Below are 18,396 nucleotides of genomic sequence, written 5' to 3' on the forward strand. Positions count from 1 at the left end.
GACAACTAAAAAGCCATGCTTCCCACTTAGAATATTCATTAAGCTAGTTCAAAAAGCTCCCTACTTTAAATTATGATGTCACCATCTGCCTAGCCACCAAAAGCCAGGAACCTGAGGGTCATCTTAGATTTTCTCTTTTCTCTCACCTTCCTCATTATGCTCAGCCTTACTTTTATAATAAATCACTTTGTTTTTGTGCTTTTAACTATTTTAGAAAAAGTATTCAAATACAGGTTGAGTTTCTCTTTCCCTGCTTTGACTTCCCAGCTTCAGGTGTTCATTTCTCGCTTGGCATATTTCAATTGCTTCCTAGACAACCTTCCACCCTTTGGCTTTGGCTCAAGTCCCTTTTCACACATGGTTGCCTGTGACCTACTTGGAATGCAAACCTGATCAAGTTTATAGTACTGATCAACTGGCTTAAATGGTTCCTCGTGGCCTAGAGTGTAAGTCAAAGGCCCTATGTGACCCTGCCCTTACCACTCCAGCTTCCTTTGCAGCCTGTTGACTTCACACTTCCTGTTTCAATAATACTAAACTATTTTATGTATTTTCACTTTCAGGTCATGCTGTTTAATGACTTCATAATTTTGTTTGTACCTATAATGATCTCTCTGTAAGTCCTACTCATTCTTCAAGGATAATCTTGGGGTAGCATCTCTGTAGGAAGCCCTCCCTAACTTATCAGGCTGAGTGAGGTGAGAGCTTCCTGAACACCCAAGGATCTTGGTACACACCTCATCCAGTTATTTACTGCACTTTCTCGCACCAACTAGGAGGAAAACATATCGAAGTCAGAGATTTGCCTCATATTCTAGCACTACACTTGAATCATCCACTATAAATGTCTAGTGAGTAAGGCTGAAGAAAACGTATAATGTAGATGTTTAGGTTGAGGTGAATCAGAGGTTCTCAGCACAAGTTGTATATAGGAAATACCTAAGAATCTTTTAAAAAATACAGATGCCAATGGCCCACCCCCGTCTATGTTGTTATTTTAATTTTTTATTAAAGTATAGTTTGCATACACTATTAGATGTTTCAGGTGCACAACATTTGTGATTTGACATTTATATACCTTACAATGTGATCGTCACACTAAATCTAGTAATCATCTGTCACCATTCAAAGCTATTGCAATATTATTATGTTTCCCTTCAACCTTTTTCACCTATTCCCCCAAACCCATCCTCTCTGGCAACCATTAGTTTGTTCTCTGTTTCTAGAAATATTTTGTGTTTTATTTTTTGTTCATTATTTTGCAATTCAGTGATTTCATTTCGTCATTTTTACTGAATTTATTCAGGTGACATTGGTTAACAAAATTATACAGGTTTCAGGTGTACCACTGTTTCACACTAAACAGGCCAAAACATTGAGTTGCCTGGGTGATTTATCTATAAATGACCTGTGATCCAGTTCACAGCATCTTTTTTTTTTTTTTCCCACAGCATCTTTTTTACTTTTCACTTTTTAAATTTATTATTTTGTATTGAAATTACTGGGATAATATTGGTTAATAAAATTACATAGGTTTTAGGTGTACAATTCTATAACACATCATCTGTATGTGGTATTGTGTGTTCACCACGCCAAGTCAAGTCTCCTTCCATTGTCATTCATCCTCCCTTTCCCCTTGTCTACCTCCCCCGACCCAGCCCCTTTTCCCTCTGGTAATTACCATACTGTTTTCTGTATTTCATAGTCAAGATAGGATGTCCGCTTTCACCACTCTTATTAAACATAGTACTGGAAGTCCTAGCCATAGCAATCAGACAAAAAGAAGGAATAGGAGGCAACCAAATTGGAAAGAAAGAAATAAAACTCATTATTTGCAGATGACACAATGCCATATATAGAGAACCTTAAGGATTCCCCCAAAAAAACTGCTAGAACTGATAAATTCAGTAATGTAGCAGGATCCAAAATACATATCCAGAAATAGGTTGCATTTTTATACAGCAAAAATACACTATTAGAAAGGGAAACTAAGAAAACAATTCCATGTACAATTGCATAAAAAAATACCTTGGGATAAATTTAACCAAGGATGTAGAAGACCTATACTTGGGAAAATTATAGGATACTGAAGAAAGAAATTGAAGAAGATACAAATAAAGGAAGCATATATCATGTTAATGGACATCATTAAAATGTCCATCCTACCCAAGCAATCTATAGATTCAGTGCAATTCCTGTCAAGATAACAATGATGTATTTCACAGAACTAGAACAAATACTCGAAAAATTTATATGGAACCACAAAAGACCTCACACAGCCACAGCAATCTTGAAAAAGAACAAAGTTGGAGGAATCATGCTACCTGATATCAAACTATATACTGCAAGGCCATAATAATCAAAACAACATGGTACCGGCATAAAAAAACATGCAGATCAATGGTAAATTAATATTTAACAAAATAGGAAGAACATACAAAGGGGTAAAGATAGTTTATTAAATAAATGGTGTTGAAAATTGGACAGATATGTGCAAAAAAATAAAATTAGACTACCTTCTCACACCATATACAATAATAAACTTAAAATGGATTAAAGACTTAAATGTAAGACTCAAAATCATAAAAATCCTAGAAGAAAACATTGGTAGTAAAATCTCAGACATTACTGGTAGTAATATTTTTTTTTTCCTTATATGTCTCCTCAGGCAAGGAAAGACAAACAAATGGAACTACGTCAAATTAAAAAGTTTTTGCACAGCAAAATAACCATCAACAAAATGAAAAGACAACCCACTGAATGGAAGAACATATTCACCAATGATACATCTAGGGGTTAATATCCAAAATTTATAAAGAACTTATACAACACCAAAGGAAAACCAAACAATCCAATTGAAAAAAATGAATAGATCTTTCTCCAAAGAGAGCATACAGATGGACGATATATGAAAAGATGCTAAAAGCACAATGAGATATCACCTCACACTTCTCAGAATGGCTATCATTAATAAATCAACAAACAAGTGCTGGAGAAAAGGGAACACTTGTGCACTGGTGATAGGAATGCAGATTGGTGTAGCACTGTGGAAAACAGTATGGAGTTTCCTTTAAAAATTAAAAATGAAACTGCCTTATGACCCAGCAACTTCACTTCTGGGAATATAACCAAAGAAAACCAAAACACTGATTTGAAAGAATATATTCACCACTATGTTCATTGCAGCATTATTTACAACTAGAGGCCTGGTGCACAACATTTGTGCACTGGGGGGTGGGGTGTCCCTCAGCCCAGCCTGCACCCTCTCCAATCTGGGACCCATCAGGGGATGTCCAACTGCCGGTTTAGGCCTGATAAACCAGCAGTCGGACATCCCTCTCACAGTCTGGGACTGCTGGCTCCCAACCGCTCGCCTGCCTGCCGGCCTGATGGTCCCTAGCTGTTTCTGCCTGCCAGCCTAATCACCCCCTAACCACTCCCCTGCCAGCCTGATGGACGCCTAACTGCTCCCCTGCCAGCCCGATTGCCCCCAACTGCCCTTCCCTGCCGGCCATCTTGTGGTGGCCATCTTGTGACCACATGGGGGTGGCCATCTTGTGTGAGGGTGTGATGATCAATTTGCATATTACCTCTTTATTATATAGGATAGCCAAGATTTGGAAATAGCCCATGTGCCCATCAGTAGACAAGTGGATAAAAAAACTGTGGTACATTTATACTTAGCCTTTAAGAAGAGGAAATTTTACTTTTTGCAACAGTATGAATGGACCTGGAGAGTATTATGCTAAGTGAAATAAGCTACTCAAAGAAAGACAAATAACATTGATTTCACTTAAATGTGAAATCTGATGAACAAAACAAACACATAAAGTGGAAACAGACTTAAAGATACAGAAAACAAACTGATAGCTGTCAGAGGGGAGGGGTTTGGTGAAAAAGGTAAAGGAATTAAGCAAAAACAAAACAAGACAAAACCCCACGCCCCCATTCATTTAAATCAGAAGATCAGAAAGGGGAGCCTGGGCATGTAGTCATTTAAAACTCAAGTGACAATGTACAGGTGAGGCTGGGAAGCAATTGGTTAGATGATCAACGGGCAAGAATTTCATAAATTGTAGGCTAGAGACAGATGTGTAAGGCAGCTTTCATTCATGAAATTCTGTGTGATGATTGCTAGGATTATGCTTATTATTGGTTAATTTCCCCAAGATGCTCTCCACATATTTTAAAGATTGTTTTGTATGCGGGTAAGTTAATTGACCAGCCAGGAACCAGACTGTGAGTCATTCCATAACATTAATGTTCTTGAAAGAGTACCCACCACAAATACACATGTATTTGTTTTAAAAGGTGTAAGAAAATGTAGCAAGAGGAGGAAAGGGAGGTGTGGATTTTAGATGCTTTATACATTCATGCCATGATGTTAGGGAAAGAGTTTCAATTCTAAGTACTTTCTGGTTCTCTTGAAATGCCACATTTGTAATATTCAAACCTATTCATGTCACCTTCTTATTTATGGTGATAATGATGATGAACAGTAAATTTTCTCTCTTTTATAATATGAGTGTCTATGCAGTGTCATATGTTCATTTTAGAGGCTCTTATAATTACCAGGACTTGGAATAAATTCTACATGAAATAAGAAAGCCAGTTTGAGACACTAGTATTTGTGGGAGAACTAAGTGACTCCAGTTTATAATTTTCCCATGATGAATGCTTTCTAAGAAAAGGAATACGTTTTGAATATGAACATAAACCAGTAAAAAAAAAAAGAAAGAAAAGGGAAGGAATCCTTTTAAAACAATCACCTGAGTGTTATAAGAAAATACCCCAGAGTCTTGCAATCTCAAAACTAACTCTCAATATTCAAACTCTCAATCTGTTTGATTAAAAAAGTTTATTGAGCTGTAAAATAAATACACTTCCATTAAATATTAAATAAATTATTTACAACCTGAAAAAATACTTTTTCTCTCCATGCATCTTTATATACAGATATAAGACTTAGCATAAAAAGTGACAATTGAAAGTTTAAAACCATTAGAACAAGAACGTTCTGTTTTCTTATGATCCGCTGAAAAGAGGAACCAACTCATCACTCCTGGTTGTGACTTGGCAGTGACTCCGATCCCTGTTCAACAATAAAATAAAGTGTTAGAAAGAAGCTCAGTTCCAACACAGCTTTAAGAATATGTCAAAGAATCAGACTTTCTGTCAATTTTTATTTCTAGGATGTCTTACGAAAAATGCTACAAGCGTTTCAGAGCACGCAATACAATATACAGATGCTGTATTACATGCCTACTTAGGTAGAAGGCTGCATATGCTTAAACCTGTTCCATCAAATTCTGCTTAATAAGAGGCAACAACAGTAACCAAATCTATGCAGTGGACATAGTTAAAAACAAAGGTTAAGTGGCTCAGTGTATTTATGTTATACAGTTAATTTAAGATAATTAGTAGAGGAGCATAATAATAGTAGCTACTAGTTAATAGGCGGCCACTGTGTGCCAGCACAGCATATTCCTTTACCTAAAATCATCTGGGATCTACTTAGGGGGAGGGAGGAGAGGGTAAAAGGGGGAGAAATAGTGACGGAAGGAGACATGACTTGGGGTGGTAAGCACGTAATACAATATACAGATGCTGTATTATAGAATTGTACAACTGAAACCTATATAATTTTATTAACCAATGTCACCCTTAATAATTCAATAAAAATAAAAAATAATAAATTGAAAAAGAAATCTCAGTTGAACTAAAAAAAAAAAAAAAAATCCACCCTCATTCACATTGGTAGTCTTAGCATCAGCACATTAAGCCCATACATTAATATGTTTTCATGCATAAGTACCTGAATATAGCATTGGCATGGATAATTACCCATTTCCTGAGTTTACCGAGTTAGTTATGTAATAGGCTTGCAACATACCAATGTTAAATGTAATATTTTCCCAAGCAAGCATCTAGAGTTAATTTAAAATGGAAATGCTGATTTAGTCAATTTGGGATTTGGCTTAAGAATATGCATATTTAATAAGCATCTCAAGTCATTCTTAAACACATCAAAGGAAAAAAAATAAATGACTTAAGGGTAGGACATCTTTCCTAAATGTCTGAGGAAACAGAGTTCCTTCTTCTGACTGATTTTAAGTGTGTCTTTGAGCTCCTTGCCTCCCTCTTCTTCTAGAAGTTTGCTTCATTAGTGTTCACTTTGTTATCTATCAAATATTCCTCTCCATACTTTCTTACCTTCTCCCTACCAACATGCTCAACTCATCTTCTTTACAAAAAAAAATTAAAAATAAAAACTGCAATATATACTCTAACCAAGCTCTCTCAAATTTGCACTCCCTTCACCCTTCTTACTCTGTTTCTTTAAAAGGATATTCAACCTGCTGTCTCCACCTCACATTTGTAATGCAAGCACTCTGACTTTGGCTCTCCATCATGTGAGCTCAACCTATCATTTCAAACTAATCTCCCCCAACATGCATTTGAACTAGGCCAGTGGTCGGCAAACTCATTAGTCAACAGAGCCAAATATCAACAGTACGATTGAAATTTCTTTTGAGAGCCAAATTTTTTAAACTTAAACTTCTTCTAACACCACTTCTTCAAAATAGACTCGCCCAGGCCATGGTATTTTGTGGAAGAGCCACACTCAAGGGGCCAAAGAGCCGCATGTGGCTCGCGAGCCGCAGTTTGCCGACCACGGAACTAGGCTATTTGTCACAAGTTTCCAAATGATCTAGTACATCTCACAGCATTAATCTTCCTCTCCTTTCTTAATTGCTTGTCCCAATCTCATTAGTCCTTTAAGGCTTACTCTAATGCCACCCGATATATCTATCCATCCTCTCCTGCTCTGTAAATGCATCCTACTGGATTCCTTCTACCCCTTCATTGGAAATTCCTCATATCCCATTGGTTCCTTTCATTTTTTAAAATTAATTTATTGGGGTGACATTGGTTAAGAAAATTATATAGGTTTCCAGTGTACAATCCTATGATACATCATCTGTATATTGCATTGTGTGCCCACCACCCAAAGTCAAGTCTTCTGTCACCATGTAATTGATCTCCTTTACCTTTTACTACCTCTCCACCTTCCTTCCCACTGGAAACCACCATACCATTGTGTGCATCTATAAGTTTTTATTTTTATCATTTGCTCATTTACTGCTTTCAGTGTTATATCCCACATGAGTGAAATCATACGGTTCTTGGCTTTTTCTGTCTTACTTAGCTAGCTTAGTATGATATTCTCAGGATCCAAAGAAGATGTGGTCTATATATACAATGAAATACTACTCAGCCATAAGAAAAGATGAAATATGGTCCTTTGCAACAACATTGGTTCCTTTCTCATGACACATAGTTTACTTCACCTAGTATTCTGGTTCCTTACCCAATTTTCTATCTACTAAACACTAAGTTTGTTGATAAGAGCATCTATGTTTCCCTCATGTTTATGTCCCTTATAATACTACAGACAGAGTCTTTTCTCAATATTGAACTCCACCTCATGTTCAAAGAATAACACTTTAATGTAGCCAATGTTCACAGTGTATCCATAACTAAGAATACTTACTTTCCTCATTTTTCTTAACAGATGCTATATTTTTTTCAAAATTATAGTATGTGATCTAATGATATTTTTTAAAATACAAACCTGTAATATTATCTTCTTTTATGCTACGATGTGTGCATTTCCATTTTCTTGTCGAAGTTTCTTTTGTTCTTCAGCTTCTCCTTCATATTCCCTGAAGTGTCGCTTTCGAAGCCTTCAGAGAACAAAACATTCTATGTCATCAAAGTTTTATTTATCATATCTTAACTTGGGTTTTCATGAGTACAGGGAATTCCTTTTTGTGTATCTTTTATAGACCATTATACATTATGCCCTACACCAAACCAAACCAACATGATAAAGTTTTTTTCATGTTTTCCAAAGGATTATTAAATATTTCAACTTGAATAATTACAGGCTTAAATAATTACTTCAAAACATCTTTAATTGACAACTTTTTTTTTTCTTTCTCTCCTTCTATGTCAAATAATAATGGTTTGTCTGAGGGTATCTTTCCTAAACACATCTGCATATCTAGCTTGAGGTACTAACAGATCAAAATCATTTCTAGGGTGTGCAAAACAAATTTAAACCACAGATCAAACTTTATGTGCACCATAAAACTGTTTTTTTTTATGTGCCATTTTATCATTATCTGATCCGCATTTAAAATAATAGTAAACAATGGCAGAGATAACCCCTTGTTTCCTGAATGGCAAGAGTGGTGGATCATGTACACAATCCAGTTGTTAAAGTAATTTACCAAGACCTAAAATTAGAATAATGAGTCTATTGCTTTTCCCAAGCTCCAGTAGCACATGAGTCATCATAGAGCCATTCACACCCTCCCCCAGCTTCCTTAATTCACTGACTTCTGTTTGACAGACAATGCCATTTTGACATACCCACCAGTGTCTACAAGCTGGAACAGTCTAGTTCTAGCATTCATTGGTCATGAAGTGAAGTATGTAATCTGTTACTGTGAGCACAGAGAAGATACTGCAGGAGTGAAACAAGTAATAGAATTGTCCCTTCTTCCTACGCCATACCATAATTCCATATGGAGGAAATGTTGTGTGTTTTTAATAACTGAGTTCCCATATTGCATTTGACCATAACAAAATAGGCATAAGCTCTAAGTAAATTAGGATCATGCTATACAATTCCTAATTTGGAATTTTGCATTCTAATAAAAGCAAAGACATATCTTTTCTGGGCTCCTGTTTTGAAGCTCTTTGTGATTTTTAGTATCAAAGCAGTATCTCTGACAACCTACTTTGAACCAGGCCTTAGACTCTGGGAGGCTTGCTTAAGCTTAAGATACTCATAGTATATATCAAAACTCTGAAATTTGAAAGCAGTCTTGAGTAGAAATATGACATGAAACAAAACGATCAATTTTCAAGTTCAAAAAATGTCTACATTTTGTGGAAAAGGCCTTTACATATTAAATTTCTATGGTGGTCAAATGAACATAAATTTGGACCATATTCTGTGATCTTTGTCAATGGAGTATAAAGATATAACCAAAGATCATGTGCCACCAATAGAATAAGTTATTTAAAATATGATAGTATGTTATAATAAAAATATTGAAATTAACCTGGCATGATTTTATGAGAAATGTTTAAGTTATGCCATACTTACTGGACTATAATAACAGCAGCAACAACAGCGAAGGTCACAGCTGAGACAAAGGCAGTTATGACTGCTAACGTAATTTTTGATAAGTCACCATCAACCATGCTGTGAGTCTTCATGGACTTTTCCCCACACCGTTCACCAAAGTAATCCTGATGACATCTGTAAACAACCCACATTTCAAAATTATAATCTCTAAAAACATTCTATATATTTTAGGCTTACTTTCTAGGTTATAGCCATTTAATTCTAATATTTAAAAAATAAGGCACGCCTTGTATTTGTACTTCAAATTTTAAGACATACAGTGCTTTTGAGCCAAAGATCTATTCGTAAAAGAACAAGTTGAGATTAGTTTGGGTGTTATTCTAGGAAGACACACCTTTTCATTCTTTGTGCTCCTTTTATGACCAGCTGATGAGTTCAGTGATTGTTATGCAGCTAATACATTCCACTATTGTTTCATGTACTAGCAGCTTTTGGGGGGAAGGAGGATAGAACAACATTATGTGAAAAGTATCTTTAGGTCATTTTTTACAAAGAGATTTTGTAAAACCTGTGTTGTAAAATGATGTACCAGGGGTCAGTCAACTACAGCCCATGGTTCAAATCTGGCCATTTGCCAGGGTTTTTAAAGTGTACAAGCCAAAAAATCGTTTTTACATTTTATTTTATTTATTTTTTAAATATATTTTTATTGATTTTAGAGAGAAGTGAGAGGGAGAGAGTGATAGAAACATCAATGAGAGAATCATTGATTGGCTGCCTCCTGCACACCCCCCACCGGGGATCAAGCCTGCAACCTGGGCATGTGCCCTGACCAGGAATCGAACCCATGACCTCCTAGTTCATAGACTGATGCTCAATCACTGAGCCATGCCAGCTGGGTGGTTTTTACATTTTAATTGATTATTTTTAATTGATTTTTAGAGTGAGGAAGGGAGAGGGAGAGAGAGAGAGAGAGAGAGAGAGAGAGACAGACAGACAGACAGAGACAGAGAGGAACATCAATGTGAAAGAGAAACATTGATTAGCCACCTCCTGCATGCCCCCTACCAGGGATCTAGACTGCAACCAGGGCACGTGCCCTGACTCAGAATCTAACCCTCAACCTTTCGGTGCACATGAGGATGCCCAACCAACAGAGCCACACCTCTCAGGGCTGCCCAGTTACTTTTTAATTTGTTGTATAAGTACATACATAATCGTGAGCCAAGAAGTCTAAAATATTTACTGTCTGGTTCTTTAAGAAAAGGTTTGCAGACTCTTGGTTTATACATTGGAAATATGAAAATGGTTTTCTGCAGCTGGAAGTTTCAGACATGGTGTTAGAAATACAGAACTCTACATAATTTAGGAAAACTTACTTGCATGTTACTGCTTTCAGATGCTCGATATATTTGCATTCTCCATGAATGCAGAAATTTTGAAATTTTGTATCACATGGATTTTTCTTTTTGTTTTTTCGATTTTTTCTACCTTTATGTCCTTTTTTCTTTCTTTTGGGTTTATCTGTAGTATTTTCATTTTCTGTTTTGTTTTCCTTGGGTTTAACTACCTGTTCAACTAAAAAAAAAAAAAAAGATTTATTGACAAGAGTCTCTCTTCATTTTGAATATCACTTTGGAGACATGATAGAAAGAAATCCTAATAGTGAGAGCTCATGTGAATAACCACCACATTTGTCTCATTTATTTAACACAATTCATACACAATAATAGGGCAAAGAGAATACATGTATTGTGTGGCACTTATAAATCTGAACCCCTTTGTTATTTATTCACTTAGAAACATACTTTGAATTTATTTGTGTCATTATTATCATAATTGATGATATGAGTTATCTGTCCAAGAAAACCCAAAAAATATTTTAAACAGTTTTCAAATTTCTAGTAAATATCAAGTTCTTGGTACTGGACATTAATTAAATTAAACTCAAATAACAGTAGAATGTATTGTTACCCAGATGATATACGTAGAACGGAAGCAGAAGTTGAGTGAAGATAAATAACTGGCCCTGGGACATGCTGCTTGCAAATGGCGGTGCTGGGACTTTAAAGCCTGTCATTTCCCAACTCCATAATGTTTTTTCTTGGAAAAGGTCAATGTCATTGATTAAAGTGGGACATGAGCATATTTGTGGCTTTTATTTATCCATATGGGTCTAGTGCTCACTATCATAATTGGGAATTAGAGTGCATTGCCTGAGGGTGGAAAAACCTGAAACTTATACATTAGAGATCATCAGTTTTCTCCAACCCCCAGATTACAATGGACTATAATTAATCAATACCTTCCAGGGAGTTCATTTCTGTGGTCAATCAATTTGAAAAAAAAAAAGAGTCCAGATATATTTGTTCTTGATGCTTCAGAGACTCATCTTAACTCCCAGATCTACAGAAATGTTTTTTCATTGTCATAGTTATGCAGGGTATAGTTTGTCTACATGCTAAATATAGAAAGGAGGAGTTTTCATGTTAGAGCTGTGCATTTTGTCATACTAATCCCTGAATAGATTTATCTGAGCAAGTACTGAGCAAAGCTCAATGACAAGAGGCAATTATCATAATGCCAATGTCATAATCCCATTAGTCATAATGGTCCTACAGTATCCACTAAGTAGAAAACATTAGAAACATAGGGAAGGGTATCAAGCTAGACCCTAGTGATTAAAGAAACAACAAATAAATATTATAAATATTTCAGCAGGTTATTACAACAGCATTAAGAATAGTCAAATTAGGAGCTATGTTTAATAGGTAGCTATTCAATTTTTATACTGAAACTTTCCTCTGATAATAAAAAAAAGTAACACAAGTTAGAATAAGTTCTCTTATAGGTACATTTTAAATGGCTATAATTGCGTTTTATCAGGCATATTACAAAGTTTAGACAGATGCAAATAGTTGCTATTCTGAATAACTAATTGGATTTAATAGCCTTTCAAAGGAGTTAAACCAACATTTTCACTCTTATCACACAATGTACTGCAATTTTAACTACTAGCCATTTTCACCACTAAAATTTTATTTGACCTTTTGAAATGTTAACAACTGGAAACATCTTTAAGAGAACAGTTTCTAGAATCTTAATGGTCTAATATTATTTCTCCAAAAATAAAAATTATAAATGGACCTCTTCCCACCCATACATCAAAGTACAAGTTCCGAAGCAAGGAGTGGAGTGTTCACTAAAGCTTTTCCCACCTGTCACTTAAGCAGGTCACTGTCCCTATGGCATCACCTGTCCTCCCTCACCAGCTCTGGGAGTCAGACAGAGAGGGAGAAGTCCAGGAAGCTAATGTCAGTAAAGAAGGGACCTCACGCCCTGCCTTCACAGTGGATGATACTAGGATATTTAGATCTGATTTACTGATGACCTTGTCTGCTCTCAAACTCTTAATATGAGGTTAATGAACAATCTTTACACCTTACTTAAATACTCTCATTTTAAGTAAATGTTCTTTTTTAAAGCTAACAGACAAAGAGAAGAAAACTATGACTCACTATTACTGAGCAGACAAATGGGATTTGGAGTTAAATTGTGATTTTTAGTGATGTAAAATCCATGCACATCTGTTCCTTAATATTTCCAGAAGATGTTATTATAATTACATGTTATAATTACCCATTCAACACCTAGTGCTTAAGGCTAAAGTCCAATTGCTCCTTTCCCTTTCCTCCCCTGTCCCCTTGTGCTCGAATGTACTTCTTTAGGGAAGAGTGGTGGTGGGAGAGGAAACAGAAGCTGAGAAACAGAGTAGACAGAACTAGCAGGGGTCTGTCTCTCAGAACAGGGTTTGTGAGGCACAGTGGGAACGAGCATAGTATCTGGAATCAGACAGACTGGAGTTCTCATTCTGGCTCATCTGCTTGCTGGCTAATGGAACCCTGAGCAGAACACTGAACCTTTTCAAGCTTCAATGATCACATCTGTAAAAGGATATTTCCTATTCATAGAGTTGTTGTGAAGATTAGACTTAATAGACATAAAACGTTAGCGATCTTGACATATAGGATGTGCCCTCATATAGCTCTTTCCATCTCCGTTTGTGGCTTACCTAGCAGGCTATACAACAGCCATACATACCATAAAGCCACTGGAAGATTCAGGGAGCGGCTTTTCTGTGGAATTAGCTTTGCTCATACAAGCACACACGGCATAGAATACATTTTCGCCTTATCCTCTACTCACCTCTGACTGAATCATCTACGATATAGCCAGATATTTGCCTCTCAATATCATACTCTTCTGCATAGTCATAGTCGATCCCCGAGGACAGTTCACTATCAGAAGGCACCTCACTCACAAGGGAAATCTCACTTCCTGAGGTGACCTCAGATTCATCCGCACTGTGGTCCCCAGAAAAGGGTTCCCCTTTTCCCGAGTAGGTGTCAGTAGCAGCATAATGGGCTATGGGAGAAAGAACAAGGGAAGAAAAGGTAAAGCAGAGTGCCGTTCTCGCCAGTCAGCTGCTTTCAGGAGAAATGTTTATCTTCTGATACCAAAGCAGTTATTGCATATGTGCTATTGCGATTGCGTCACTCATGAAAGCAACTCCACGTTTTGCCAACAAGCAAACTCAGCTGTTCCAATTACAGAGCTGCTTTCATCAAGGTTTTCTTTTTCACAGAGAGTCTACATTAATTTCCACATCAAAAAAAAAAAATAAAATACTGCCAAGTAGGCAAATTAATCTAATATACATAATTACTTAACAGGTATTGTCTAAATATTCCCATCTCTTCACATACCAAATGCAATTGGTTGCTAGAATGCCACCTGCCCCATTGTACCTAGAACCCTAGACAGGTTCTAGATACAAGTATCAGATTTCCTTAACACGTGCTCACCTTTTCAAAAGCCAAGGTACATAAAATGTCAAAAATAATATAAAAAAGTAGTTAATAATGATTCTTAGTGTCAATTTTATTATTGTTGTTCTTCATTGAGACAAAAACTGGGAACGTGGTAAGGGGCCCCGACTTTATCCTTTAGATGTCAAGAAAACAATGGTGCTTGGAACTTCAACCTGGGACGGTATGAAGTCCTCTAAGAAAGGAACCACCAAATCGCTAGACAGAATTTAGACTAGACGCCTGGGTCCAGGGCTTAGCGACTCTGAGACCTGCGGAGGTCGCCTCACCTCTCTGGGCTTCGCTTGGTTCCTCTACCTGTAAAGCGGAGGCTTTGGATCACAGGATCTCCTAGGTCTCCTCCGGCTGAACTTCAAGTACAGTACGGGTTCTCCCGCACCCTACCCTCTTCCTGGCCTGGGACGGCGGGACGCCTGCCTGCTAGTCTCTTCCTCCCAGGGAGTAACCCTGGGGAGTAAGCTACTGTGAGTCCCTCCCGCGGGAGAGCTGGGAACCCGAAGGGCAGTTTTTTGGAGGAGCTGCCGCACAACTCCAGAGGCGACCGCTTCTGCGGGCAGTGGCAGCAGCGCGGGGCAGAGCAGAGCCGGGACGTCCTCACCTGAGCCCAGGATCAGGAGCCACAGCACCACGGGCGCCCGCGGCGGCAGCGCGGCTCTCATTGGTCCCTCGGCGCGGCGGCGTCGCGGTCTCTGGGGCAACCCGACCGGGAGCTGCGGCTGGAGGAGGAGGAGGAGCGGGTGGAAGACCAGGAGGGACACGGGGGAAGTGAGCGGCTGTGCTCGCCGGCCCGGCCGGGCTCGGGGCGCCGCACGCAGCGCGGGGAGCTCGCCTCGGGTTCTCGGGGATCCGACTCGGGTGCTGGCACGAGGCGTGCGGAGTTACGGGAGGCGCGGCGCTCACCTGCGGCTTTATAGGGCGGGCGGGGACTCGGGCATCGCCTGTGACGTGACGTCAAGGCCACCGCCGTGGGTGGAGGCGGCCGCCGCCCCAGAAGAGGTTACTACCCCAAAACCACACACGGATGGAGGCACCCCGCCTACCTGGCGCACAGAAAGCCGCTGGGAGGAAGTGGAAAGGAAACCCCTAGCCACAAGCAGAAAGAGCATCAGATTCACATTTGAGGGCGGGAGTGGAGTCGGTGACCCAGTATCTGACCAAGTCCCAATTTTTCAAACTCTCTGAAAAACCTTGGCTGGTTTTCATATTAAACAGATAGGGGATTCATGGGAACAGAAGATGTAAAAGTACTTTAAGACCGAGGGACTTAATGATAGATAGCCCGATGTCTTTAACAAGGATAAATGAAATTCAGTAAATGACCAGAGCGCGCGCACCTCCTTAGATCTCAACCAAGGGCCCTATCCCACCCACTACTATGAAGTGGCCACAATTTCAAACCACCTCCCTTCCCAGAGCTTTAGGTGGCCCAGGGCGCTCATCAAAATTGAGGTTTATTAATCACTCATTACCACCAAACTATACACTTGAAATATTAAACCGTCTCAGCAACCTTGCTGGGTAAGTATCATCCCCCTCGTTCACAAGGAGGACAAATGCCAGCCTTTCAAAGCGAGGAGGACTTGACACAGCTGTCCTGGCAGCAGCCAGACAGATTTAAATTCACATTCATCTGACTCTAGAATCTTTCTACTCTGATAAAGGAACTTAGACTAAACTGATCTTTAAAAGGAGAGTTTCTGGAGAGAGCAAAGCTTAGCACAAAGGAATCATCTCTGCTGGCAGCATGTTGGCATATGGATGAAGGGTGGTGCCCAAGACTAGACCCAGAGCTGCTTAATTTGCCTAACCGCGATGTAGAAACAACCCCAGAACTGGATTTTTCTTGACTTAAGAGGAACAAGCACTGTTCTACATGTTTCCATGTCCTGAAGATGCGTATCTCTCCCCTGACGGTTCCAGTAAAGCAGGCTTTCTAGCAATGTGGTCACAGAGCATGTGTCCTAATTCTGAGAAACTTTTAAAATGCTACTTTTTAATGGCGTATCATACTGAGTAGGCTAAATGATACATTTAGCAGAATATTGTCATGACTCATGCCTTCTCTCATATTCAACATTTATTGAGAGCATATTTTGTGAAATCTACTTGTTTTTTTATTTGGGGGTCGGGGGAGCAGTGCAGAGGAAGATTAAATGATGACTAGCTAGCTCCCTGCTGTCCAGGAGTTCAATGTGCTGTGGGCCAAACAGAAGAATAATCCTGTTACATCAGATGATAAGGATTCAGAGTGCAATGGAAAACAAGGATGCAGTTCAATTTTGCCCATGCGTATCATGGGAAGCTTTGTAGAAAGATGGAGAGTATGCTCAATAGCTTTCCCAGCAGAAAATTTAAATGGAAGGAATACCTGGTGACAAGGTGTGACTGAGAATTGAGAATAAGACTAGAAAGATGGCACCACCCATTCCAGGGTAAAGCAGGGGCCTGCATTGTCATCTTTTTTGGCAGATGAGATTCAGAGCCTGCCCACAAATTTCAAAAGATGGTGGAGATTTTGTTTAGACTTCAGGCCATCAGCCTACACTTTTGCACCTTTCTGCTTTCCTAGATTTCCATTTCTTTTTAATTCTGTTCTTCCTCCCTTTCTTGTGCTTTCTTCTTATGGAGGTCAAAGCAAGTTGTGCATGTCTGTCATCAGAAATGTTTTACTTTGAAGTGAAAGTTGGCTCTTTACATTGCAACTGGAAATTTAGAGGCTGATAATTTACATTTGTGTGGACTACAACATTGCCTCATAGGGCCACAATGGCTAGTGCTTAGTATGACCTTTAGATCCAATCCAATTAAATTTTCATATACAAATTCTACCACATACTGAGTTACTTAATATTTGAAAGACTCGGATTCTTCATCTGAAAATAGGAATAAAAAATATCTATCTGCTGCTAAGCAGATCAAATGAGATAAGATACATAAACAAGTAGCATAGATCCTAGCACTTGGTGAGTACTCAAGAAATGGTAATTATTATTACTAACCATGACATTATGATAATTATATTAATCCCATTAAAGAATTAAGAAACTCTTACAAATGGAGCTACTCACAGAGCAAGTGAAATAATCTCCTTCAGTATTTTCCAGCCATGCACTCTGTACCTACTTCACATTAAGACTAACCATTTTGAACATTTTATGTGCATCACAGGGTAACTTAGAGCATCATAATCGAATCACAATGGCATTACCACTTGATGACTCATGGCATTCTGGAATATATGCAGGAGAAGGAAACCAACCCCATGTAAGTGTGGGATTCTTTACATTCTGCATATTAAGCTCAGACAAAGAGGAACAATTTCAATAAATTCAAGTAGAAAAGCAATTCTTCTTTATCCTGATAAATTGATGGCTCCCTCACCTAGAATGAGGTTAAGGGCAGTCCTAAAAGTAAATGTTCCCAGCCAACCACTCATTTTGGTGCCTAGTGTCTGGATCCTGATAATATTTTATACATATAGTGGAAACAAACTCACTTTGCCCATGCCAAAAGCTGTGCTACATAACCAAAGTATAATGATGTGTTTGTTCATATAATTGATCATAAGTTTTTATGAATAGTGCCCTTTTACATCATGGCCCTTTTTATAAGTAAATACATGAACCCCCAAACTAAAATTAAGAAATTTTCTAATGTATAAGTAATGTTTCCTGTATTATTAGCAAATGCTTTAGTTCCGTTTAGACGCCTATAATTTTTAACTTTTTCACCTTGGAATTTATCCATGCTAAAGAATATATGGTTTATAGTTCCTTCATAAAGAGGTTTACATGAACTTGATTGTTGGGTACCTTGACATACTAGTAAAATAAATCATTTGCTCTTTATAGTCTTAACATGATTGGCTTTTGCAGACCAAGGACTAAACAGATGGGGCTGAAGGTGGTGGATGGTTTGATAGGATGGAAACACACAAAAATGAATCGTCTGGGTAGTTTATTTACTCATCAAGTATATTTGGAGAACTAGATACTCTTCTAGACATTAGGTCCTTGTTTTTAAGGACTTTGAATTCTATTAAGGGGATACACATAATAAACAAGGCACAACACATAAAATAATTTTCAGTAGTAAGAAGTGCTAGAAAAGAAATAAAATATGAGCCCTAGCCGGTTTGGCTCAGTGGATAGAGCATCGACCTGTGGACTGAAGGGTCCGGGTTTGATTCTCAGGGCACATGCCTGGGTTTTGGGCTCCATCCCCAGTCAGGGCCATGCAGGAGGCAGCCAATCAATGATTCTCTCTCATCATTGATGTTTCTCTCTCTCTTTCCCTCTTCCTTCCTCTCTGAAATAAATAAAAAAATATATTTAAAAAAGAAAT

The 18,396-nt window shown here is 38.3% G+C and overlaps 1 protein-coding gene across 1 annotated transcript; it reads right to left on the reverse strand.

Moving 5' to 3' along the window:
* Positions 1 to 4,924: 4,924 nt before the first annotated feature.
* On the reverse strand, positions 4,925 to 14,914 carry AREG (amphiregulin). The gene is made up of 6 exons (XM_079777296.1): positions 14,651 to 14,914; positions 13,370 to 13,588; positions 10,543 to 10,741; positions 9,182 to 9,337; positions 7,637 to 7,748; positions 4,925 to 5,092 (listed from the first exon to the last, which is right to left on the reverse strand). Exons 1-5 carry the CDS (start codon positions 14,709 to 14,711, stop codon positions 7,655 to 7,657), a joined length of 729 nt encoding a protein of 242 aa, XP_079633422.1. The 5' UTR covers positions 14,712 to 14,914; the 3' UTR covers positions 4,925 to 5,092; positions 7,637 to 7,654.
* Between the last annotated feature and the right edge of the window lie 3,482 nt (positions 14,915 to 18,396).

This window comes from Cnephaeus nilssonii (genome assembly GCF_951640355.1).
Source record: "Cnephaeus nilssonii genome assembly, chromosome: 1".
Lineage (NCBI taxonomy): Eukaryota > Metazoa > Chordata > Mammalia > Chiroptera > Vespertilionidae > Cnephaeus > Cnephaeus nilssonii.

Bases quoted from the DNA above. Each gene is read 5' to 3' on its own strand.
- AREG (XM_079777296.1), bottom strand. From the start codon at position 14,711: ATGAGAGCCGCGCTGCCGCCGCGGGCGCCCGTGGTGCTGTGGCTCCTG. The intron at 13,589-14,650 runs GTGAGGACGTCC...TTTCTCCCATAG, and splicing joins GCTCCTGATCCTGGGCTCAG to CCCATTATGCTGCTACTGAC. The intron at 10,742-13,369 runs GTGAGTAGAGGA...TTTTTTTTTTAG, and splicing joins CGTAGATGATTCAGTCAGAG to TTGAACAGGTAGTTAAACCC.